Source organism: Coregonus lavaretus, assembly GCF_964263955.1.
Source record: "Coregonus lavaretus genome assembly, chromosome: 8".
Lineage (NCBI taxonomy): Eukaryota > Metazoa > Chordata > Actinopteri > Salmoniformes > Salmonidae > Coregonus > Coregonus lavaretus.
The window spans coordinates 23,268,987-23,293,851 of NC_139995.1; the positions used below are offsets into that span (position 1 = coordinate 23,268,987).

Below are 24,865 nucleotides of genomic sequence, written 5' to 3' on the forward strand. Positions count from 1 at the left end.
AGCCATGAAAAAAGAATGGTACCAACACATCCTCCGAGAGCAACTTCTCCCAACCATCCAAGAACAGTTTGGTGACGACCAATGCCTTTTCCTGCATATAATAAGTGCATCTGCACGCACAGTGAGGCGAAGACTTTTGGAGGATGGCCTGGTGTCAAGAATGCAGCAGAGGTAACTCTGGGTCTTTCTTTCCTGAGAGCCAGTTTCATCATAGCGCTTGATGGTTTTTGCGACTGCACTTGAAGAAACTTTAAAAGTTCTTGACTTTTTCCGGATTGACTGAACTTCATGTCTTAAAGTAATGATGGACTGTCGTTTTTCTTTGATTATTTGAGCTGTTCTTGCCATAATATGGACTTGGTCTTTTACCAAATAGGGCTATCTTCATTATACCCCCACCTCCTGCCTTGTCACAGAACAACTGATTGGCTCAAACGCATTAATTAACTTTTAACAAGGCACACCTGTTAATTGAAATGCATTCCAGGTGACTACCTCATGAATCTGGTTGAGAGAATGCCAAGTGTGTGCAAAGCTGTCATCAAGGCAAAAGGTGGCTCCTTTGAAGAGTCTCACATATAAAATATATTTTGATTTGTTTAACACTTTTTTGGTTACTACATGATTCCATATGTGCTTGTCATAGTTTTGATGTCTCACTATTATTCTACAATGTAAAAAATAGTAAAAATAAAGAAAAACCCTGGAATGAGTAGGTGTGTCCAACCTTTTGACTGGTACTGTATATATATATTTTTAGCAATATATATATCGTGAATCGGCCATAAGTTTGAAAAAAATAAAGATATGATTTTTAGGCCATATCGCCCAGTCCTAGTTGTGGTGATGTTAACTGTGTGTGCATCATTTATCCAGATCTGTTTTAATTACAGAAATTACAGATTTTAGAGTCTGTTACAAATATTTACTTAAACGGGACCCATTACATCCTAATAGAGGCACATCAGTACCTGTATCAATGTGGACCGAGACAATGAGTAGAAACAAAGTTGTTCTCCCCAATAAGCTTCATAAGCCTCCTTCTGCGTGACAGAATACATCATTGGGTAGGTGGTAGACAAGGGCCTGCATTTGAATTTATATTATTTAAGTGTTTTGTCATTAGAGTGCTTCATTACTATGAATGAGAAAATAATAGATGCATAAATTCATTGTACTTGTTAAGGGCAGATTGATCAGTCAGCTATTGTGTTGTGGAGTGGGGCTGAATAAGATCAAAACACAGCCAAGGACATAAACTGACGCCATGATCAGAGAATTTCTGCTACAAAGAGATGGCATGAGGGGGTGGAGGGGAGTCATGTGGACAGGGGACTACATGGTGAACACAACACATAAACACACACACAGAGATTCGTCCCTCGTAAGGGTCTGTCTGTCAGCTATGGAAATGATCAATATGTGTTTTTATGTTTCACTGCTCCCATCAGCCTGTACAGTAGCCTACAGCACTGGAGCTCCCATTTCAGCTTCACAACACACTCCAGGGCCCAATGGCATAGAAACCCCTGTGTGAAAACAGCTACTGATAAGGCAACTGGGGAGAAGAGAGACAAAATGGGATAGTTAAGAGGCAGCTAGGAATATGAGCTAAAATAAAGCTGTGTTTGGGGAAGGAGAACGAGAGATGAAAATCTAACATTATGACTATAACTACTGCTCCCTAAAGGAAGGAAACGAGGTACAACATACTATGGGGAGTTGCACTCTCGCGACTTCGGTTGAAGGATCTACAATCATGCCTGACAAGGCCAATGAAATCCGTGCCTCGCTGGAAGCCCCGCCTTCCACAGATGATAAGCGTGAGGCTCGGATTCATTCCTTCAATTTAATACCGATCTTCTCCGAGCCCAGGAACTGGCGGTGCGCGGCCAAACAGGTGTTGTACCTAATTTCCCTCCTTCAGGGAACAGTAGTTGTAGTCATAGCGTTACGTTCCCTTTCAGTCGGTCAACCTCGGTACAACATACTATGGGGAAGTATAATCGCGCCCCAAGCTGACCCGAATGGATACTCATTGAAACGGCCCATGGCAGACCACCCAGACCTGACCTCGCAGTCTGGCAGTCTGGATATTGCGCACATGGCACGCTGCCTAGTGACTTTCCCCGTCTCAGCCGTAAGCACAGTGTGTGACATCCAAGTCATAAAACCTCTCAAAAAAGTGTGTGGGGATGCCCAACTTGCCAAAGCACAAATATCTCCTATAGTCAAGCCTTTAAACGATGCCCAAGACGCTGCTAGACCCCTGGTGGAGTGGGTGCATACACAGCTAGGTAGCCCTTGCCCCTCACATATCCAGATATCCCGGGTCCATTCAATGTACTTGTGTAAAGCTCGCACTGGACACAGGGCATGTAACCTCTGTTGTTCCTCAGAAGCAAAAGGAAGAGGTGAAAAGGTAAATAGCTCAAAAGCTAAGGACCTGTAGGACATAGCCATGACTTTCGGGACGAAGGCCAAATTTGGACGCAACGTCACCTTAGAATTTCGCGGGGCGAACTAAGTACAGGAAGGGTGTACGCATGGCGATCCCCAACATGTTTAGCCGAGGCCAAAGCCATGAGCAGGGAGGTTTTGTAGGAGAGGATATTCAGATCCACCGATCTGGGGGTCACACACAGTGCCTCCAAAACCAGCGCTAAGTCCCATGTGGGCGTAATAGGTTTAGAGACCGGTCTGAGACGACGTACACCTTTCAGGAACCGCACCACCAGGGGGTGAGCCCCCAGTGAGTTTCCGTCAATTCCCACATGACACGCTGAGACAGCAGCCATGCACACTTTTAAAGTGGAGAATGCTTGAAATGCTGCTGTAGGAACATAAGGATGTCCCTCACAGAGCACTGAAAAGGAACAAGTCCTTTATCTTGGCACCAGAGCTGAAACGTTTGCCACTCACGGAGGGCACCCTTGCAGACTGAATGGTAGCAATAACATTCAGTGGTAAACCTCTAGCCATCAGATTGGCCTGCTTACAGGGCAGGCCCATAGGAACCAAATATCTGGCCTCGATTGCCAAACCTGCCCGTGCGCCTGGGACAACAGGTCCCTGCGCAACGGAAATTTCCCCTGGCTCTCTCCCAGTCCACAAGGTGGCATCCCGCCCCTTCAGATGGCACTTCACAGGAGTCTCACTGTCTGCGCTGACCAATAGCGCACATGCGCAATGTCGCCCTGGATCATGCGAACAGTGACCTCAAGTTACAGGCTACAATTTGTTGTGCGTTCCCCACACTTCTGCAGCGTCATTATGTCGACTGTTCCCGAGGCCTCAGTGCCTGTTTTGAGGGAGGAAATATCCTCCAGTCTCCAGAAGCAGGAAATCCGAGTGGTTCCTATGTCGAATATCCGGGACTGCTGGTACAGCCGGTATTCCTGGTTACGAAAAGGGATGGGACATTGCATACCATTCTAGACCTAAGTGCCCTCAGCAAGCACCTCAGAGTCTACAAATTCAGAATGCTCTCGAGCTGCCGGCTATTAGTGATTGGCTGGTGGCGGCATGGTCGAGGGTACAAGCAGAGTTACACACATCCATGCTACTGTCCTGTATTCAGTCTCTAGGCTTCAAGAGAAACCAGAATAAGAGCTCTCTGACATCATCTCAATGCATTCCGTTTCTGGGTCTTAAGCTAGACTCACTCGCGTATCATGCTTTTCTATCCCCACGGAGGGTGTCCATGTTCCGGCTCTGCTTAGCCAAATTTCAGCTGGATCACACAGTGCTTTTTCACAAATGCCTACTGGGGATGATGGCTTCTGTGATTTAAGTCTTTCCTGTGGCGCTATTGTTGATATGGCCCTTCCAGCAATGAGTGCTAGCCACTCACCTGGACGCATCTCGCAGCCTAAGCGGGTCGCTTCGGGTGTCCCTGTCAGGCCTACAGGCCATGTCCCTGGGGTGGGACCCTCTACTATTGTTAGGGGGCTCCCATGGGCTGAGTTGTATCGTGCAAAGGTGATCACACCAGACACATCCCTGAGGGTGGGGTGCGCTGTACGAAGGCAACTCAATTCCGGGGGTATGGAACTGGTGCGGAGCGCACTGCAGGCCAATTACCCGGAGTATCTGGCGCTCAGGTGCTTCCCCCTGTTTTTGTCAGGCCAGCTTGTGCTGGTCAGAACCGACAATATGTCAGTGGTGGCGTGCATCAACAGATGGAGAGAGACTGTCTCTCACCCTCCTAACCTTGGCTTGCTCCCTATTGCTAGGAAGCAGTGCGCACATGCTTTTGCTTTGGGCAACGCATGTCCCCGGTTGCCTCAACTCGGATGCAGATATTTTATCCAGGTGGGACCCTCTCAGGAGTGGAGGCACTGCCAGGTATGGGACATTGTCGTCAGGGCCGACATAGATCTATATGCATCGCGGGACAACGTGCAGTGTTGTCCCGCGAGGGACCCGAGTGCCCCATTGAGAACGGACGCTCTGGCGCACCAGTGGCTTTGGACCCTCCTTTACGCGTTTCCGCCAGTGGTTCTGATTCAGCCCACATTGAAGTGGATGCGCTGGGAGGGCTTACCATTGATTCAAATATTTTGTTTTAGTAGCAAGAATCGTTCCTGTGTACAACGAGGGGAAGAGCGGAATAACTGAAGGAATTAATCCGAGCCTTGTGCTTATCACCTGTGGAAGGCAGAGCTTCCAGCGAGGTGCGGATTTCATTGGCCTTGTTAGACGTCATTGTAGATCCTTCAACCAAAGTCGTGAGAGTGCGACTCCCCATAGTATTTTCTACCGAAGTTGACTGACTGAAAGGAAGCAGAGGACATAGAGGGAATGATAGAGAGAGAGACAACAGCAGAGGAGAGCGATTAAGATAAGGAGCGTAAAAGGATGTATGTCACAGATCTTTACTTAAAGGGACCCATTACATCCTAAGAGGCACATCAGTACCTGCATCAATGTGGACCGAGACAGTGAGTAGCAAGAACGTTGTTCTCCCCAATAAGCCTCATCAGCCTCCCTCTGCGTGACAGAATACATCATTGGGTAGGTGGTAGACAAGGGCCTGAATTAGAATTTCAATTATTTAAATGTTTTGTCATTAGAGTGCTTCATTACTATGAATGAGAAAATAGATACATACATTCATTGTACTTGTTAAGGGCAGATTGATCAGTCAGCTATTGTGTTGTGGAGTGGGGCTAAATAAGATCAAAACACAGCCGAGGACTCAAACTGACGCCATGATCAGAGAATTTCTGCTACAAAGGGATGGCATGAGGGGGTGGAGGGTGGGAGAGGAGTCATCTGGACAGGGGATAACATGGTGAACACCACACATAAACACACACACACACACACAGATTCTTCCCTCAAACGGCCTATTCGTGAAAGGACGTCAGAGAGGGAGTCTCCAGGAATTCAGCTCTGCTCCTAGCTGACACATTCAACAGTGTATACAATGAGGGGACTTAACCGCCCCTCACAATGCTCAAACACCAGGATTATTAATAGTAAATACAAACTTTGTTTCCATAGTGATTGTTAAGAGTCCATATGGAAAGTGTCTCCTCCTGTTGCTAAGACAACCAGCCAACGGTGAACTCTTAGCTGACAATGTGGTGAGCTGGTGATCTTTCCATAAACAGGAGGACAACCCCATCGGCAGACCAGGGGATATGGGGGAAAGGAAACCTAAACTTACCCGTCACATACACAACTTTATCTAAAGAATTCCTAACACCTGAAGTCAAGAGGAAAGGGGGTTTTACAATGTCAACGGGGTTTACCCAAAATGTTTGACAAACATCACGATGATAGGAATGAGACAAGCACTGTGGTAGAAATATCCCAATCAAATAGAGACTGGCTTATACCTGAACCAACATAGGAGCCTTGGGAACACAATGTATCATTGGGCTACATTAGGTAAACTGTGTTATGGATGATGTTTAAATCCTCAATAACAATGATCCATGTGTGTACTTAATGGAAACTTCAAATAATGTACAGTACCAGTCAAAGGTTTGGACACACCTACTCATTCAAGGGTTTTTCTTGATTTTTACTATTTTCTACATTATAGAATAATAGTGAAGACATCAAAACTATGAAATAACACATAAGGAATCATGTAGTAACCAAAAAAGTGTTAAACAAATCAAAATATATTTTATATTTGAGAGTCTTCAAATAGCCACCCTTTGCTTTGATGATTGTGGTCCTCTGTAGCTCAGCTGGTAGAGCACGGCGCTTGTATCGTAGTGGGTTCGATCCCCGGGACCACCCATACACAAAAAAAAAAAATGTATGCACGCATGACTAAGTCGCTTTGGATAAAAGCGTCTGCTAAATGGCATATTATATGACAGCTTTGCACACTCTTGGCATTCTCTCAACCAGCTTCACCTGGAATGCATTTCCAACAGTCTTGAAGGAGTTCCCACATATGCTGAGCACTTGTTGGCTGCTTGTCCTTCACTCTGCCGTCCGACTCATCCCAAACCATCTCAATTGGGTTGAGGTCGGGGGATTGTGGAGGCCAGGTAATCTGATGCAGCACTCCATCACTCTCCTTCTTGGTAAAATAGCCCTTACACAGCCTGGAGGTGTGTTTTGGGTCATTGTCCTGTTGAAAAACAAATGATAGTCCCACTAAGCGCAAACCAGAAGGGATGGTGTATCGCTGCAGAATGCTGTGTCAGCCATTCTGGTTAAGGGTGCCTTGAATTCTAAATAAATCACAGACAGTGTAACCAGCAAAGCACCCCCACACCATAACACCTCCTCCTCCATGCTTTATGGTGGGAAATACACATGCGGAGATCATCTGTTCACCCACACCGCATCTCACAAAGACATAGCGGTTGGAACCAAAAATCTCCGCTTGTGTTTCTTGGCCCAAGCAGATCTCTTCTTCTTATTGGTGTCCTTTAGTAGTGGTTTCTTTGCAGCAATTTGAAGGCCTGATTCACACAGTCCCCTCTGAACAGTTGATGTTGAGATGTGTCTGTGACTTCAACTCTGTGAAGCATTTATTTGGGCTGCAATTTCTGAGGCTGGTAACTCTAATGAACTTATCCTCTGCAGCAGAGGTAACTCTGGGTCTTCCATTCCTGTGGCGGTCCTCATGAGAGCCAGTTTCATCATAGCGCTTGATGGTTTTTGCGACTGCACTTGAAGAAACTTTAAAAGTTCTTGACATTTTCCATATTGACTGACCTTCATGTCTTAAAGTAATGATGTACTGTCGTTTCTCTTTGCTTATTTGAGCTGTTCTTGCCATAATATGGACTTGGTCTTTTACCAAATAGAGCCATCTTCTGTATGGCTGTATGGTTCATATGGTTGAGAGAATGCCAAGAGTGTGCATCTCAAATGAAGCATCTCAAATATAACATCTATTTTGATTTGTTTAACACTTTTTTTGGTTACTACATGATTCCATATGTGTTATTTCATAGTTTTGATGTCTCACTATTATTCTACAATGTAAAACATAGTACAAATCAAGAAAAACCCTTGAATGAGTAGGTGTGTCCAAACCTTTGACTGGTAGTGTATGTCTAATGTCAGTGCACCTTAGGTAAACATCCTGTTTCATTGGAACAGTTCATCGCTCAGTGCTACTGTATCAATAAGGCTTTACCATTCCAGTGTATGTGCTCAGTCACCAGACATCAGAGGAGATACTCATATTGTTATGCATTACCTGATATTTACAATAGAAACTGCATGGTAAAGGACATTCTTTAATAATAAAATAAAGTTCATAACCTCCTGGTTTCCTTGTGATTCACAAAAAACATTTTGCACAAAATAGTGTAGGCTCAAGCGAGAACTGACAGAAGTTATGAATGTAAAGGATGCAAATGTCAAATTAGAGACAAGCAGCATAGCGATAACACCAGAGATTTTCTGCCATTTTCTACATTGTAGAATAATAGTGAAGACATCAAAACTATGAAATAACACATATGGAATCATGTAGTAACCAAAAAAGTGTTAAACAAATCAAAATATATTTTATATTTGAGATTCTTCCAAGTAGCCACCCTTTGCCTTGATGACAGCTTTGCACACTCTTGGCATTCTCTCAATCACCTTCATGAGGTAGTCACCTGGAATGCATTTCAATTAACAGGTGTGCCTTGTTAAAAGTGAATAAGTGGAATTTATTTCCTTCTTAACCTCTATGGGATTGGTGTCCCTTATATGGGATGGTTGTTGCTCAATATGCGATATGTGACTAGAATGGTGTTGTAACAACAGCCAACTTTCCGGGACATACAGTGAGGGAAAAAAGTATTTGATCCCCTGCTGATTTTGTACGTTTGCCCACCGACAAAGACATGATCAGTCTATAATTTTAATGGTAGGTTTATTTGAACAGTGAGAGACAGAATAACAACAACAAAATCCAGAAAAACGCATGTCAAAAATGTTATAAATTGATTTGCATTTTAATGAGGGAAATAAGTATTTGACCCCCTCTCAATCAGAAAGATTTCTGGCTCCCAGGTGTCTTTTATACAGGTAACGAGCTGAGATTAGGAGCACACTCTTAAAGGGAGTGCTCCTAATCTCAGCTTGTTACCTGTATAAAAGACACCTGTCCACAGAAGCAATCAATCAATCAGATTCCAAACTTGATTGAAAGCTTAAATCCTTGTTAATCTAACTGCAGTGCCCAATTTACAGTAGCTATGACAGCTAACACATACCATGCTATTGTTTGAGGATAGTGCACAACAACAAAACACTTTCATCACGGCAACTGGTTTGGTACATTCACCTCTGAAGGTAAATAACGTACTTTCATTCAGTAATCTTGCTCTGATTTGTCATCCTGAGGGTCCTAGAGATAAAATGTAGTGTAGTTTTGTTTGAAAAATCAAATTTTATATTCAAATGTAGGAACTGGGTTCTACAGTTTGACCACTGACTCCACACACACCCCGCCCGGCCATCTAGATGTGTGAAGGTTAGTGTCTTTTCTGTAGGGAAGCTAATGATCCATCATTTATGACATTCCTGGGAGTGTGCAAACTTACATTTTGTATTACCGTAGCATTTTTGTATTTTCTCTATAGTTATGTACATGAAAACCAATTCGGCACATTTGGGAAGAACCCTGGCAGACTTGATACAAAATATTGTGTAGTGATGTAATTCTTCACTGGATCAGTCTGAAACTTTGCACACACACACTGCTGCCATCTGGTGGACAACATCTAAATTACATCTAGAATCCTACATCACTGTCTGGCCTTTCTCTTGCATTTCATAGATGACGCAAAAAAATTAATATAGACAACGCATGTTTTGTTGTTTGTATTATCTTTTACCTGATCTAATGTGTTATATTCTCCTACATTAATTTCACATTTCCACAAACTTCAAAGTGCTTCCTTTCAAATGATATCAAGAATATGCATATCCTTGCTTCAGGTCCTGAGTTAGATTTGGGTATGTCATTTTAGACTACATTTGATTCAATGGGTCAGATCCTTTTAATGCGTTTGAGCCAATCAGTTGTGTTGTGACAAGGTAGGGGTGGTATACAGAAGATAGCCCTATTTGGTAAAAGACCAAGTCCATATTATGGCAAGGACAGCTCAAATAAGCAAAGAGAAACGACAGTCCATCATTACTTTAAGACATGAAGGTCAGTCAATACGGAACATTTCAAGAACTTTGAAAGTTTCTTCAAGTGCAGTCGCAAAAACCATCAAGCGCTATGATGAAACTGGTTTCATTTACATTTATTTTCATTTACGTCATTCAGCAGACGCTCTTATCCAGAGCGACTTACAGTTAGTGAGTGCATACATTATTTTTTTGTATTTTTATTTTTTAAATACTGGCCCCCCGTGGGAATCGAACCCACAACCCTGGCGTTGCAAACGCCATGCTCTACATCCCTGCCGGCCATTCCCTCCCCTACCCTGGACGACGCTGGGCCAATTGTGCGCCGCCCCATGGGTCTCCCGGTGGCGGCCGGCTACGACAGAGCGTGGATTCGAACCAGGATCTCTAGTGGCACAGCTAGCACTGCGATGCAGTGCCTTAGACCACTGCGCCACTCGGCGGTCCTCATGGTTCTCATGAGGACCGCCACAGGAAAGGAAGACCCAGAGTTATCTCTGCTGCAGAGCATACGTTCATTTGAGTTAACTGCACCTAACTGCACCTCAGATTGCAGCCCAAATAAATGCTTCACAGAGTTCAAGTAACAGACACATCTCAACATCAACTGTTCAGAGGAGATCGTGAATCAGGCCTTCATGGTTGAATTGCTGCAAAGAAACCACTACTAAAGGAAGAGACTTGCTTGGGCCAAGAAACAGGAGCAATGGACATTAGACCTTTGGTCTGATGAGTCCAAATTTGAGATTTTTGGTTCCAACCACCGTGTCTTTGTGAGATGCAGAGTAGGTGAACGGATGATCTCCGCATGTGAGGTTCCCACCGTGAAGCATGGAGGAGGAGGTGTGATGATGTGGGGTGCTTTGCTGGTGACACTGTCTATGATTTATTTAGAATTCAAGGCACACTTAACCAGCATGGCTACCACAGCATTCTGCAGCGATACGCCATCCCATCTGGTTTGCGCTTAGTGGGACTATCATTTGTTTGTTTTTCAACAGGACAATGACCCAACACACCTCCTGGCTGTGTAAGGGCTATTTGACCAAGAAGGAGAGTGATGGAGTGCTGCATCAGATGACCTGGCCTCCACAATCCCCCGATCTCCACCCAATTGAGATGGTTTGAGATGAGTTGGACCACAGAGTGAAGCAAAAGCAGCCAACAAGTGCTCAGCATATGAGGGAACTCCTTCAAGACTGTTGGAAAGGCATTCCAGGTGAAGCTGGTTGAGAGAATGCCAAGAGTGTGCAAAGCTGTCATCAAGGCAAAGGGTGGCTACTATGAAGAATCTAAAATCTATTTTGATTTGTTTAACACTTTTTTGGTTACTACATGATTCCATATGTGTTATTTCACAGTTTTGATGTCTTCACTATTATTCTACAATGTAGAAAATAGTAAAAATAAAGAAAAACCCTTGAATGAGTAGGTGTGTCCAAACTTTTGACTGGTACTGTATATATATATATATATATATATATATATATATATATATATATATATATATATATATATATATAAATAAAATAATAATTCAGGATGGAATAATGCTTTAAGTGTTTTAAGTGTAAACTTAAATGACTAAAACCAGATATGAAGTATGTAGAAAAGATAATGGACCTATATATCTTTAAATAATATAATATTTGAGAACAAACAATCACCAAAATAAAAGCTAAACAGTCAGGGAGAATTGAGAATTCTAAAATCAATGAATTTAGCAGTATTCATTTTGTTATTATGTTTGAGAAAAATAGCACAGCATTATCCATAGCAAAATGTATAGAATTGGAGGAAACTAGCTTTAAATCTACAACATCTTCTCTCAGTTAACCCCCTTTTTGATCCAGAAAAAAACTTGAACACATTCCCAGGTACAGTTGAAGTCGGAAGTTTACATACACCTTAGCCAAATACATTTAAACTCAGTTTTTCACAATTCCTGACATTTAATCCTAGTAAATATTCCCTGTCTTAGGTCAGTTAGGATCACCACTTTATTTTAAGAATGTGAAATGTCAGAATAATAGTAGAGAGAATGATTTATCTCATCACATTCCCAGTGGGTCAGAAGTTTACATACACTCAATTAGTATTTGGTAGCATTGCCTTTAAATTGTTTAACTTGGGTCAAATGTTTCAGGTAGCCTTCCACAAGCTTCCCACAATAAGTTGGGTGAATTTTGGCCCATTCCTCCTGACAGAGCTGATGTAACTGAGTCAGGTTTGTAGGCCTCCTTGCTCGCACATGCTTTTTCAGTTCTGCCCACAAATGTTCTATAGGATTGAGGTCAGGGCTTTGTGATGGCCACTCCAATACCTTGACTTTGTTGTCCTTAAGCCATTTTGCCACAACTTTGGAAGTATGCTTGGGGTCATTGTTCATTTGGAAGACCCATTTGCGACCAAGCTTTAACTTCCTGACTGATGTCTTGAGATGTTACTTCAATATATCCACATAATTTTCCTTCCTCATGATGCCATCTATTTTGTGAAGTGCACCAGTCCCTCCTGCAGCAAAGCACCCCCACAGCATGATGCTGCCACCCCTGTGCTTCACGGTTGGGATGGTGTTCTTCGGCTTGTAAGCCTTCCCCTTTTTCCTCTAAACATAACGATGGTCATTATGGCCAAACAGTTCTATTTTTGTTTCATCAGACCAGAGGACTTTTTTTCAAAAAGTACGATATTTATCCCCATGTGCAGTTGCAAACCGTAGTCAGGCTTTTTTATGGCGATTTTGGAGCAGTGGCTTCTTCCTTGCTGAGCGGCCTTTCAGGTTATGTCGATATAGGACTCGTTTTACTGTGGATATAGATACTTTTGTACCCGTTTCCTCCAGCATCTTCACAAGGTCCTTTGCTGTTGTTCTGGGATTGATTTGCACTTTTCGCACCAAAGTACGTTCATCTCTAGGAGACAGAACGCGTCTCCTTCCTGAGCAGTATGACGGCTGCGGGTCCCATGGTGTTTATACTTGCGTACTATTGTTTGTACAGATGAACGTGGTACCTTCAGGCGTTTGGAAATTGCTCCCAAGGATGAACCAGACTTATGGAGGTCTACAATTTTCTTTCTGAGGTCTTGGCTGATTTATTTTGATTTTCCCATGATGTCAAGCAAAGAGGCACTGAGTTTGAAGGTAGGCCTTGAAATACATCCACAGGTACACCTCCAATTGACTAAAATGATGTCAATTCGCCTATTCGCCAATTCGCCTAATTCGTGTATGTAAACTTCCGACTGCAACTGTAACATTCCTTCAAATGCATGTTGAAACGTGCAGACTGTTACACCAAAGCCTTTTAAAACACCTCTACTGGATAATACGTTTAGCCTGATTCCATTATCCAGACACCCAGAAGAGATCAGAACACAGATTATTCACCAGTCTGAAGACAGGCTGGGCCAGAGACAAATACCTGAGAACCAAACAGCATCACAATACAGTACCTCACAAGGCCTATTACTACCTGTTAACCACTCTTTTACATAAATTAGGGTTTTAAACCTGCAAAAAACATTGCAGGTTTAAAACCCTCCTTAGATCAGATACACGCAGACCGACCGACAAACACACAGGGAACAATATTCTCATCATCACTGTTGAGGGGGGAAACAGAGCCACCCATCCACCACTCAGTGCTAAATGAAAGGCCCTGTCCACTGGATTAGTCAACACTTTAGTGTAGAAGGCCGACCCCCTCGAACCTAAACACAGAGCTGTTAAAAGGACAGACTTCAAGCTACAACTGGCACTGACCAAGCATGGGCTGTCTCTCTGAACACCTAATTGTATGGAGCTACAACTGGCCCTCTGATTGCATGTTTCATGCAAACTCCTGGCTTTTCTCTGTCTGCTCCTCGTATATGCTAGGCATTCAGTCTCTCTCAACCTCATTCCTCTTTAGCAATGGCCTGAGCTATGCAAAGATATTGATAAAATATGTATCTCCCTTGACACTGTACTGTAATGTATTAATGTATGGTTCCTCACTATAAGTGGTCCCAGCATGGATATAGTTTGTCTCTCCTGTAGTTTCTGGTTCCTGCCTGTCTCGCTCTCTCTCCCATGCTGGGACCACTCAGGTAAAGGGCACCAAAGCCCCTCTGCTAACTGCTTCCTGGGTCAGGGGTCAGCTCACATGTCGACACACACACACTGAGCAGGGAAACAACATCACTGAATAATGTTCTCACCCACCAGGGACCATGTCAAAATAGCACAGCTGATGTCAGCTCTATAAAAATGTAACATCTCTGACAATATACAGTATTTTAGCTTGCACTTTAATACTTGATGAGGCCCAGAATATCTAGCACGCTATTGACGTCCTTTCCACTCAAATCACATACAGACATGAAACACAACAAACTCTGGAAACTACAACAACAACAAAAAGCTAAATAAGAAAAGCTAAAGTGCAAAATATCTCCCGGGACATTTATAATTCAGTGAAAAGACATGTAACACATCAAAGCACTGCTCAGAGCAAGGCAGGTTCTGTTGTTAGAATACATTATCAACTGGACCAGAACGACTCGTACTAAGGACACATGAGAGACACACACACATCTTAACAGTGTAATCTAAAACCATTGGGCAATTTTCTCAGCATTAATAATGACCAATCAGTGGCATGTCGCCAAGGTAGAGTCCTGATCTGTTTACTGCATTCAGAGCCAAAGGGCTCTTAGTGAAGAGAATATCCCCCAATCACTCAAACTTTAATAGACCCTATTAGCCACTTTCTACCCACATGCCTGCATTAAACATGACCAATACATAGAGGTCGTCAGTCTGTGTCAAACATGCAAAAAGGTAGAGGTACAGAAAACACATGCAAATGTCCCTCTGTATTTATAGTGTTGTAGCCTGCATCTGAATAACACTGCTAAGCGGTCCGTGTGAACTCTTTATGGTGTTTTCATGAGCAGAGAGATAGCAAAAGGCTCAGACCCCTGTATGCTACAGTTATACGGTATATTCACTATTAAACTATATCCTCAACACTTACGTCCCCAGGATCTCCTTGAAGTCAAAGTTCTCCTTCACATCTGACGTTTTCTTCTTCCAGGAATGTCCATCGTCACCCAAAGGCATCTTTACTTTCTGGTGGTCGGCTACAATGCTGGAGAAGAGGAGGGAAACTTAATCACTCATTGTTCAACATGGGGAAAAAATGGTCAGACAAACACTCTTTCTGGATAGTACCCAAATATTTGTCTAGGTATTAATTGTAATTGAAACAATAAGGGTTCTTTGTTTTTGAGGATAACAGAATAGCTTTGTCATTCCACACTAAAAAGGTTTAAAAGTCAAAGAGATAAGGGTTGACTAAAAAAGTAACTGGACTGGACATATTTTGGCACCTTTTGTTTGACACACAAATGGTTTAGACTCACCTGGAAACTAAGTCTGATAAAGTGAGCTCTCCGACACTTAAAATTATTAGAATGTCACCCAGAATATACAAACTTCTACATATTGCTTCAGGTGACGAGGGTTTGCGATCAGTCCTGCTCTTCCTTTACCTCATAATCCTGAATGAACACAACTTAAGCTTCCCTTTAACATCTCTTGTTGCTATTCTTACCAGTCTGTGCACCAAAAATAAGTACCTTTTGTAACTATAGTTGACATACTCACTCCCGCTGTCAGTTGCAAGTGGCTTTTTATTCAAACTAGGAGAAATTAAAGTGTAACACTTATTATCCGACAGACTAGTTTTGCAGGTCCATAACAATGCAGACTTTTAAACGGAAACACTGTGGGCAGTAGATGTGGTTATGAATCAACCAATAAAACAACCAGATCAAACATTATACAATTTGTGTTTTACTTATAATTAGACCTCACAGACAGAATCGCTCTCCTAGCTGCAAGTGGGCTATTGTTATCACATTCCAAATCCCACCAGCCCATTCTGACTAAAATAGCCCATTTCATTAAAGAGCTTACTCCACTATTCTGCCTGCAGCCTGTTCTGTTGGCACTGTCTCAGAATGTTTTCACATTGCATTTTCGAGAGGTATCGATTCTCGAGAGACAATACTGTTGGGTAAACTTGCAAAACGATCACGTACCGAGCGCTACCTCCGGAGATCGCACACGATACTCGCCCAACAGTTGCCTCCCTCCGAGCAGGGCAGTGTAAACAGAATTGTGTCGTTGAGCTCATACAGTATAAACGGTAACATTGAATGTTCCTGAGTGCCAGTTACAGTTTTAACTCAAATCAGTTTGAAAATCCATGGAAAGACTTGAAAATGTCTTGAAGCATTTATTAAAGAATAATGTGCTGATAATTTTATAATGTATGCACACATGACTGTAAGTCGCTTTGGATAAAAGCGTCTGCTAAATGGCATATTATTATTATTATATTATTATTTTACAATCCAGGTGTGCAAAGCTCTTAGAAACGTACCCAAAAAGACGCACAGCTGTAATCGATGCCAAAGGTGATTCTAACATGTATTGACTGAGGGGTGTGAATACTTGTGTAAATTAGATATCTGTATTTAACTTTAAATACATTTGAAAAAATAAAATGAAACATGTTTTCACTTTGTCATTATGGGGTATTGAGTGTAGATGGGTGATAAAAAAAATTTCTTTAATGAATTCAGGCTGCAACAACAAAATGTGGAATAAGTCAAGGGGTATGAATACTTTCTGAAGGCACTGTATTTGAGACTTGTTTTATAGAGTTTTTATCTGAAATTGCAGTAACATCTTCTTACATTATAAAATTGTTGCAATAGCTGCCGGCTGCACTGAGCCACATAAAACAATGGAAGCCCATTTCCGCCACCGGTGGGGGGGAGCGGGGGGGGGTGATACCATCTCAAAATGTAGAGATATGTAAGTCAACATTTTTAGATACGCAAGTCAAACTACATAAGTTAAACATTTTCGATAATACATAGAATGTTTTTTAATTTGCAACATTGTGTGGTGATTTCAGACATGGTACCAATGACTGTATATATGAATGGACAAAGCCATTGATCACGTGACACTATTTATTCCAATGTGAAGACTCAATAGTGCATTGGCGCCAAATAAAGCCAGTTAAGATGGCATCTCATGGAGACGTAACATGCGCAGTTTGAGCTACTCCAGGAAGTGAAGTTGCAGGCTAGCCCAGTGCTGCCCCCTCCCATTGAGTAACTCAAATTGAAGGTTGACCGGGGTACTGCAGGCTGCCATTTGTATTTGTATTTGTATTATGGATCCCCATTAGCTGCTGCTCTTCCTGTTGTCCAGCAAAATAAAGGCAGTTATACCATTTTTAAAAACATTACAATACATTCACAACAGATTTCACAACACATTAAGTGTGTGCCCTCAGGCCCCTACTCTACTACCACACATCTACAACACAAAATCCATGTGTACGTGTGTGGATAGTGAGTATGTTATTGTGTGTTTGTATGCATGTGTCTGTTGCTGGCAAGTCATGCCTAAGTTTGCTAATCTTGCCAATGAAAAAATCATTAAAGTAGTTGGGTTTTTGATGAATGAGCCATTTGATTCATATGAATGATGGAGCGGAGTTGTCCTTTTTGCCCAAAATTTCATTTAAGGTGCTCCAAAGCTTTTTACTATCATTCTTTATGTCATTTATCTTTGTTTCATAGTGTAGTTTCTTCTTCATTTTATTCAGTTTAGTCACATGATTTCTCAATTTGCAGTACGTTTGAAAATCGGTTGTGCAGCCAGACTTATTTGACATTTATTTTGCCTCATCCCTCTCAACAATACAATTTTTCAATTCCTCATCAATCCACAGGGATTTAACAGTTTTTAACAGTCATTTCTTTATGGGTGCATGGTTATTAGTAACTGGGATAAGCAATTTCATAAATGGGTCAAGTGGAACGTCTGGTTGCTTCTCATTACATTGTAGATATGTGGTAGTGGTGGAGTAGGGGCCTGAGGGAACACAGTGTGTTGTGAAATCTGTGAATGTATTGTAATGTTTTTTAAATTGTATGAACTGCCTTAATTTTGCTGGACCCCAGGAAGAGTAGCTGCTGCCTTGGCATTTCTGGGATGCTTAATTGTTTTCATTGCTTCACTGGGATGTTTAGCAGAGGTAGACATGGTCAGGTTATTTATGTTAGTGCAGGGTGAGCTGCACACAGTGGACTTCCTACTAGGGCACACCGCCTCAGTGCTAACAGTATAACTCTAGTTCATAGGCGCATGATTACTGCATACAATTGCTGTAGGATCAGCAGAGGCATTCAGGGCAGTAAGAGGGACATAAATTAGGTTACTTACATTGTGTCTTCCAGCGCCCCTGGGAAAATGTACATTTGCTCACGCATTATGACAACTCAGCAACACAATGGTAGGGATTAAATGAGCTGGGCTTGGATCATTGATAAGTCATTGTCTCAACGCAGCCTTATAATGCTGTGAAAGGATCCAGGAACCGAAATGATTTGGGTGGATCCTATCCTCCTTATAATACAAGCTTTGTTTCCAGAAGTTATCAAAACTGTTAATAAATGTTACACCCACAGAGCTGCAATAGTCTTGTAGCCAGTTATGGAGGGCTAAAAGTTTGCTGAACCGTTCAATGCCACGATTCAGGAAGGGCAGAGGGCCAGATATTATGGGGCGTTTGTTGGTGTCAAGTACTGACCCAATCAGTTCTTTAAAATCCATCTTCAGCTGTTCTGAGCTGCCCTTCATAATGTCATTGAATCCCACATTAACTATGATAGACTCAATTTCCTGATGTTGGTTTAAAATGTTTGGGAGCAGCTTATTGATGTCCTGTACTTGTGCTCCTGGATAGCACAACATTTTTGCTCCAGGGACTGAGACATTTCTCACCATTGAACTGCCCAATACAACGGCCAGAGAAGCAAATTGAGAAATCCACCCGCTGCTCCCGGCGATAGGTCCAGATCTTCCACAGCAGGCAGTGCCCCGTCAGATCCAGAGCGAGGGATTGGGAGTCCCGTAGGGCGGCGCACAATTGGCCCAGCGTCGTCCGGGTTTGGCCGGTGTAGGCCATCATTGTAAATAATAATTAGTTCTTAACTGACTTGCCTAGTTAAATAAAAAGTAAAATAAAAAATAAAAATTATCCTTATAACTTCTTGTGTGCAATATTTTTTAAATATATTTTTTTATAAATCGGTTCAAGGAAATACATCTGCTGTATTAGAAGCAATTACTTTTTTTCAACAAAAAAATGTTTTATTTACACGAAGATTGATCACGAAGACTGCCATTTTTCCATTCAAAATTAATGGGGGATCCTGTTTTCTGCAAACAATGCCTGCAGTACCGCGGTCGGCTTTGATCCTCCCCTGGGTGGCACTGCAGGTCCCAGAGTGGTGGGGGGGGAAATAGTTTTCCTGGGGCCCAGTTTTTCCTGATCTGGTAGATAACCTAACCAGGTTAAACTCAGGGTATGACATAGAAAAACATCAGCTGTAAAAAAAATGCTTTATATGGGCTATCATGGGACCACAAAAAAACTCCTGGAAAAACTCCTGGCCCTAGGTAGGATGAAAACATTGAAGTCCTGTCAAACAAATTCTGAGTCAAATCATTCTAAACAACAGTACTTTGTCCCTCTTGAACGCTTTTCTGTCAATATTTTTAGAAGAAGTGCTGGGGCAAATGCCTGCTCGCCGGCGTTTAAAAAAAAACGTTATTTGATTGCTCATCAGTGTTGGGTAGGTTACTTTCTAAATGTAATCCATTACAGTTACTTGTTACCTGTCCAAAATTGTAATCAGTAATGTAACTTTTGGATTACCCAAACTCAGTAACATAATCTGATTACTTTCTGTTACTTTTTGATCACTTTCCGCTCATCATAGTGGTCTCTGACTTGTGGTCATGTGGAACAAACTTAAAAACGTGTGCCTTTTTTCAATGCTGAATTCAATGTCACTGCTGCTAGGCACACACACACACACACATACAGGTTCGTTCAGAGGTGCCTTTCCTTCCTCGTCTGAAGTTGGCTTCTTGCATGTCTCCATGGTAACCCCAGAGAGGTATTCTGGTATCTGCAGAACCAAATTGCACCAGATCTAATGTCAGCTGAAGCCGTGTATATCAGTGCATGGTGTCGATGCGTGGTGAACGCACACACAGAGGTGGGCACATCAACAGACACCTCAGGGCCGTGCCTTTAGTCACAACTCTGGCCAATGTCATAGCCAGGAAAGTCCCAGTAAGAAATAGGTGGTTACCTGAGTTACCTGTTCTAAATTCCAACTCTCAACCCTCATGATGACTTCAGATTTTCTGTGGCCCCCACACTCATCAAAGTTGCCCATCCCTGGTCTAGTGGCTTCTCCTCTCCCTCATCTGTACTAAGCTGGAAGGATGGAATAGCTGAGAGCAATATGGACACAAGGGTATTCGCTTACAACATGTCCCGTTATTATAGATCAGAGCAGATGAAGGAAAGTAGCCATACACTATACAGTATGGCCTCTGAGTGCCGGTGTTATGGGCCCTTAGTTGTTGACACAGGTGCAGAGGTAGGGCTGGGTGATATGGCCTAAAAATCATATCTCAATTATTTTCAAACTTATGGATGATTCATGATATACTGTATATCTCGTTTGTAAAAAAATATATATTCTCTAAATAAGCTTTGCTGTACAATTAAAGGTAAAATACACTGCATTTCAAACAGTCAGCAATAATCTAATTAATTCAGTGCTTGTGAACCTAAGATACATATAAGCCTTCCTCAACCATCGGACCAGTGGCGATTTAAGCTTGTAAATCTTGGTGGTGCAAACCCAACATATTTTGGGGGGATGCATGCCAGCAAAGCCACAACACAACACTAAACAATACATTAATTGTACTATAATGGTGACGAACGGTGCCCAAAAACTGTTAGGGCCTACAGAAAGCTGTCCCAACAGCAGAGCTTTCTTTTCAGCACCATGGAGTGAATCCTTACCACCGCTACACCTGGCTATCAGCGGAGCCTTGTCTGGCAGCGAAACAGTTCATTCAGCCTCATTTCCTGCCTTTTTAAAAAACATAGCTGATATGGCTGACTTGCTTAAGGGCAATTCCATAGTAAGGTCAACCTGAGCATGAAAAAACAAAATAGCTCATTTCCTAATTAAACTACTTTCATATTTACCTTGAATGTGTGTATTTTGAAGTACAGACTATAGCTGGCCTTTATATTTTCCAAATGTAGTGTTATTGTTACTACAACGTAGGATACAGTCTCAAAATAAGACTTTTCAGTCAACCAGATTTCATAGCTTTTGGCAATGGCTCACAGAACTTGTTTTGGTACTCACATCTGTCCCTCTGTGTTTCTGACCAAGTCGGAAGGTTAATGAAACAATATCAAACACATTTTAGTCCATTGAATGCTAGTATAGAATTGTACAATCTAGTAAAGATAGAACACTGATTTGGACAGGCAGCGTCACATCCTTAATGTTTTTGAAGAAAAGTTGTTATTGTAGACACGTTTCGAGTATGATTGTAAATGACTATATATCATCTGGAGGTTGTCGGGTGAGGTCTTCGGGTAAGCTTGGCTTTATACATAGTTTGGCCTTTGTCGAGTAAAGCTTAAACTATGTATTTAGATTGTAGTTAGGTATTGTAGGTAGTTATCGTGGGTTGTTGTATGTAATTATTGTAGGTTAGTATTGTATTCGACTGAGCCCGGTGAAGCACGAAGCTAGCTAGCTAACCCACTACCTGGAATAGCTGGCGGGTAGCTACAGGCAACTATTAGCAACGGTATTCAGTGGGGAAAAAAAGTATTTAGTCAGCCACCAATTGTGCAAGTTCTCCCACTTAAAAAGATGAGAGAGGCCTGTAATTTTCATCATAGGTACACGTCAACTATGACAGACAAAATTAGAAAAGAAAATCCAGAAAATCACATTGTAGGATTTTTTATGAATTTATTTGCAAATTATGGTGGAAAATAAGTATTTGGTCAATAACAAAAGTTTCTCAATACTTTGTTATATACCCTTTGTTGGCAATGACACAGGTCAAACGTTTTCTGTAAGTCTTCACAAGGTTTTCACACACTGTTGCTGGTATTTTGGCCCATTCCTCCATGCAGATCTCCTCTAGAGCAGTGATGTTTTGGGGCTGTCGCTGGGCAACACGGACTTTCAACTCCCTCCAAAGATTTTCTATGGGGTTGAGATCTGGAGACTGGCTAGGCCACTCCAGGACCTTGAAATGCTTCTCACGAAGCCACTCCTTCGTTGCCCGGGCGGTGTGTTTGGGATCATTGTCATGCTGAAAGACCCAGCCACGTTTCATCTTCAATGCCCTTGCTGATGGAAGGAGGTTTTCACTCAAAATCTCACGATACATGGCCCCATTCATTCTTTCCTTTACACGGATCAGTCGTCCTGGTCCCTTTGCAGAAAAACAGCCCCAAAGCATGATGTTTCCACCCCCATGCTTCACAGTAGGTATGGTGTTCTTTGGATGCAACTCAGCATTCTTTGTCCTCCAAACACGACGAGTTGAGTTTTTACCAAAAAGTTATATTTTGGTTTCATCTGACCATATGACATTCTCCCAATCCTCTTCTGGATCATCCAAATGCACTCTAGCAAACTTCAGACGGGCCTGGACATGTACTGGCTTAAGCAGGGGGACACGTCTGGCACTGCAGGATTTGAGTCCTTGGCGGCGTAGTGTGTTACTGATGGTAGGCTTTGTTACTTTGGTCCCAGCTCTGCAGGTCATTCACTAGGTCCCCCCGTGTGGTTCTGGGATTTTTGCTCACCGTTTTTGTGATCATTTTGACCCCACGAGGTGAGATCTTGCGTGGAGCCCCAGATCGAGGGAGATTATCAGTAGTCTTGTATGTCTTCCATTTCCTAATAATTGCTCCCACAGTTGATTTCTTAAAACCAAGCTGCTTACCTATTGCAGATTCAGTCTTCCCAGCCTGGTGCAGGTCTACAATTTTGTTTATGGTGTCCTTTGACAGCTCTTTGGTCTTGGCCATAGTGGAGTTTGGAGTGTGACTGTTTGAGGTTGTGGACAGGTGTCTTTTATACTGATAACAAGTTCAAACAGGTGCCATTAATACAGGTAACGAGTGGAGGACAGAGGAGCCTCTTAAAGAAGAAGTTACATGTCTGTGAGAGCCAGAAATCTTGCTTGTTTGTAGGTGACCAAATACTTATTTTCCACCATAATTTGCAAATAAATTCATAAAAAATCCTACAATGTGATGTTCTGGAAAAAAAATTCTCAATTTGTCTGTCATAGTTGACGTGTACCTATGATGAAGATTACAGGCCTCTCTCATCTTTTTAAGTGGGAGAACTTGCACAATTGGTGGCTGACTAAATACTTTTTTTCCCCACTGTAGTTGTTTCACGCCTGAGAGTGCCTGTAATTACGCCAGCTGGCTGCCTACAAAAATTACATACAATAATGCCTACCATTCAGCTGTTTTCTAACCTCATTGTCTGAACCGTTAACGTTAGGTAGTAAGTGGCTACTGTGCTTGAAATTTAGCTACCTTGTTGCTACCTGGATAGCTACTAGTAAACAATAGCTGGAACGACCTAGCGAACAGACGCGAACTGGCTGAGTCAATTCAGTGGCTAGCTTTGCACTTGGCTAGCTAACAGTAGCTGCTAGGGGTAAGTCATAACCTACATTTGTGTTTTGTTTTTACATATTGGTAGCCAGAGTCGTTCAAGGAATTCGGGACATGGGTGACTAGTTAACGTTAGCTTGGCTCTCTCTGTGTGTTCGTGCCGTGAAAGGAGGGGTTTCTTCTTTGTCTGAAAGCAATGGCTAGCTAGTATGCTAACTATTCTAGCTAACTAACTGGCTGAATAAGTTGACGACGGACTCGCTCAAGCTGTCGGGACAAACCCACAACGTTAGACACGGACACGAACGATCTGTTTGGCGTGTTGACACACTGGTGGATTGTTGTGGCCGAGTATTGGTGCTAAACCGTGGTGTTGGAGTCCGGCATGCTAGCTGGCTGTGGCGTCTTATGACTAGGTGCCCTGGACGATTTTCACGGAAGAATACTGTACCAAGTTAGCTAGCTGAATAAACTAAGTTAGTCTATTCCTAGAAAACATTGAACCGCTGTAGTTTACAACAATTATAGTTTCTGAGGTGGAAGTTGGGAGAGTTATATTTGGGTGTTGTGGTGAGGGAGGCCCCGCTCTCTCCTTTCCCAGATGTTTAGTTCATTTCATTCCGATCTCCTTTGCATTATTGTAGCCATTTTCTGCAGCCTGTCAACTATGCCTCTGTCTATCCCTGTTCTCTCCTCTCCGCACAGGCTATACAAACGCCTCACACCGCGTGGCTGCTGCCTCTCTAACCTGGTGGTCCCTGCACGCACCACCCACGTGGAGTTCCAGGTCTCAGGCAGCCTCTGGAACTGCCGTTCTGCGGCCAACAAGGCAGAGTTCATCTCAGCCTATGCTACCCTCCAGTCCCTCGACTTCTTGGCGCTGACGGAAACATGGATTACCACAGAAAACACTGCTACTCCTACTGCTCTCTCCTCGTCTGACCATGTGTTCTCGCATACCCCGAGAGCATCTGGTCAGCGGGGTGGTGGCACAGGAATCCTCATCTCTCCCAAGTGGACATTCTCTATTTTTCCCCTGACCCATCTGTCTATCTCCTCATTTGAATTCCATGCTGTCACAGTCACTAGCCCATTCAAGCTTAAAATCCTTGTCATGTATCGCCCTCCAGGTTCCCTTGGAGAGTTCATCAATGAGCTTGACGCCTTGATAAGTTCCTTTCCTGAGGATGGCTCACCCCTCACAGTTCTGGGGGACTTCAACCTCCCTACGTCTACCTTTGACTCATTTCTCTCTGCCTTCTTCTTTCCACTCCTCTCCTCTTTTGACCTCACCCTCTCACTGTCCCCCCCTACTCACAAGGCAGGCAATACGCTTGACCTCATCTTTACTAGATGCTGTTCTTCTACTAATCTCACTGCAACTCCCCTCCATGTCTCCGACCACTACTTTGTATCCTTTTCTCTCTCGCTCTCCTCCAACACTACTCACTCTGCCCCTACTCAGATGGTAATGCGCCGCCGCAACCTTCGCTCTCTCTCTCCCGCTACTCTCTCCTCTTCCATCCTATCATCTCTTCCCTCTGCTCAATCCTTCTCCCTCCAATCTCCTGATTCTGCCTCCTCAACCCTCCTCTCCTCCCTTTCTGCATCCTTTGACTCTCTATGTCCCC

General features: G+C 42.8%; 1 protein-coding gene across 1 annotated transcript in view; it reads right to left on the minus strand.

Moving 5' to 3' along the window:
- LOC311133493 (calcium/calmodulin-dependent protein kinase type 1-like) overlaps positions 1–24,865 on the minus strand; it is a 64,595-nt gene that overhangs the window by 30,754 nt on the left and 8,976 nt on the right. The window contains exon 2 of the mRNA XM_084166982.1: positions 14,640–14,753. Coding sequence (XP_084023108.1) covers positions 14,640–14,725 — 86 coding nt within the window. The 5' untranslated portion in view covers positions 14,726–14,753. The remainder of the gene's footprint in view (positions 1–14,639; positions 14,754–24,865) is intronic.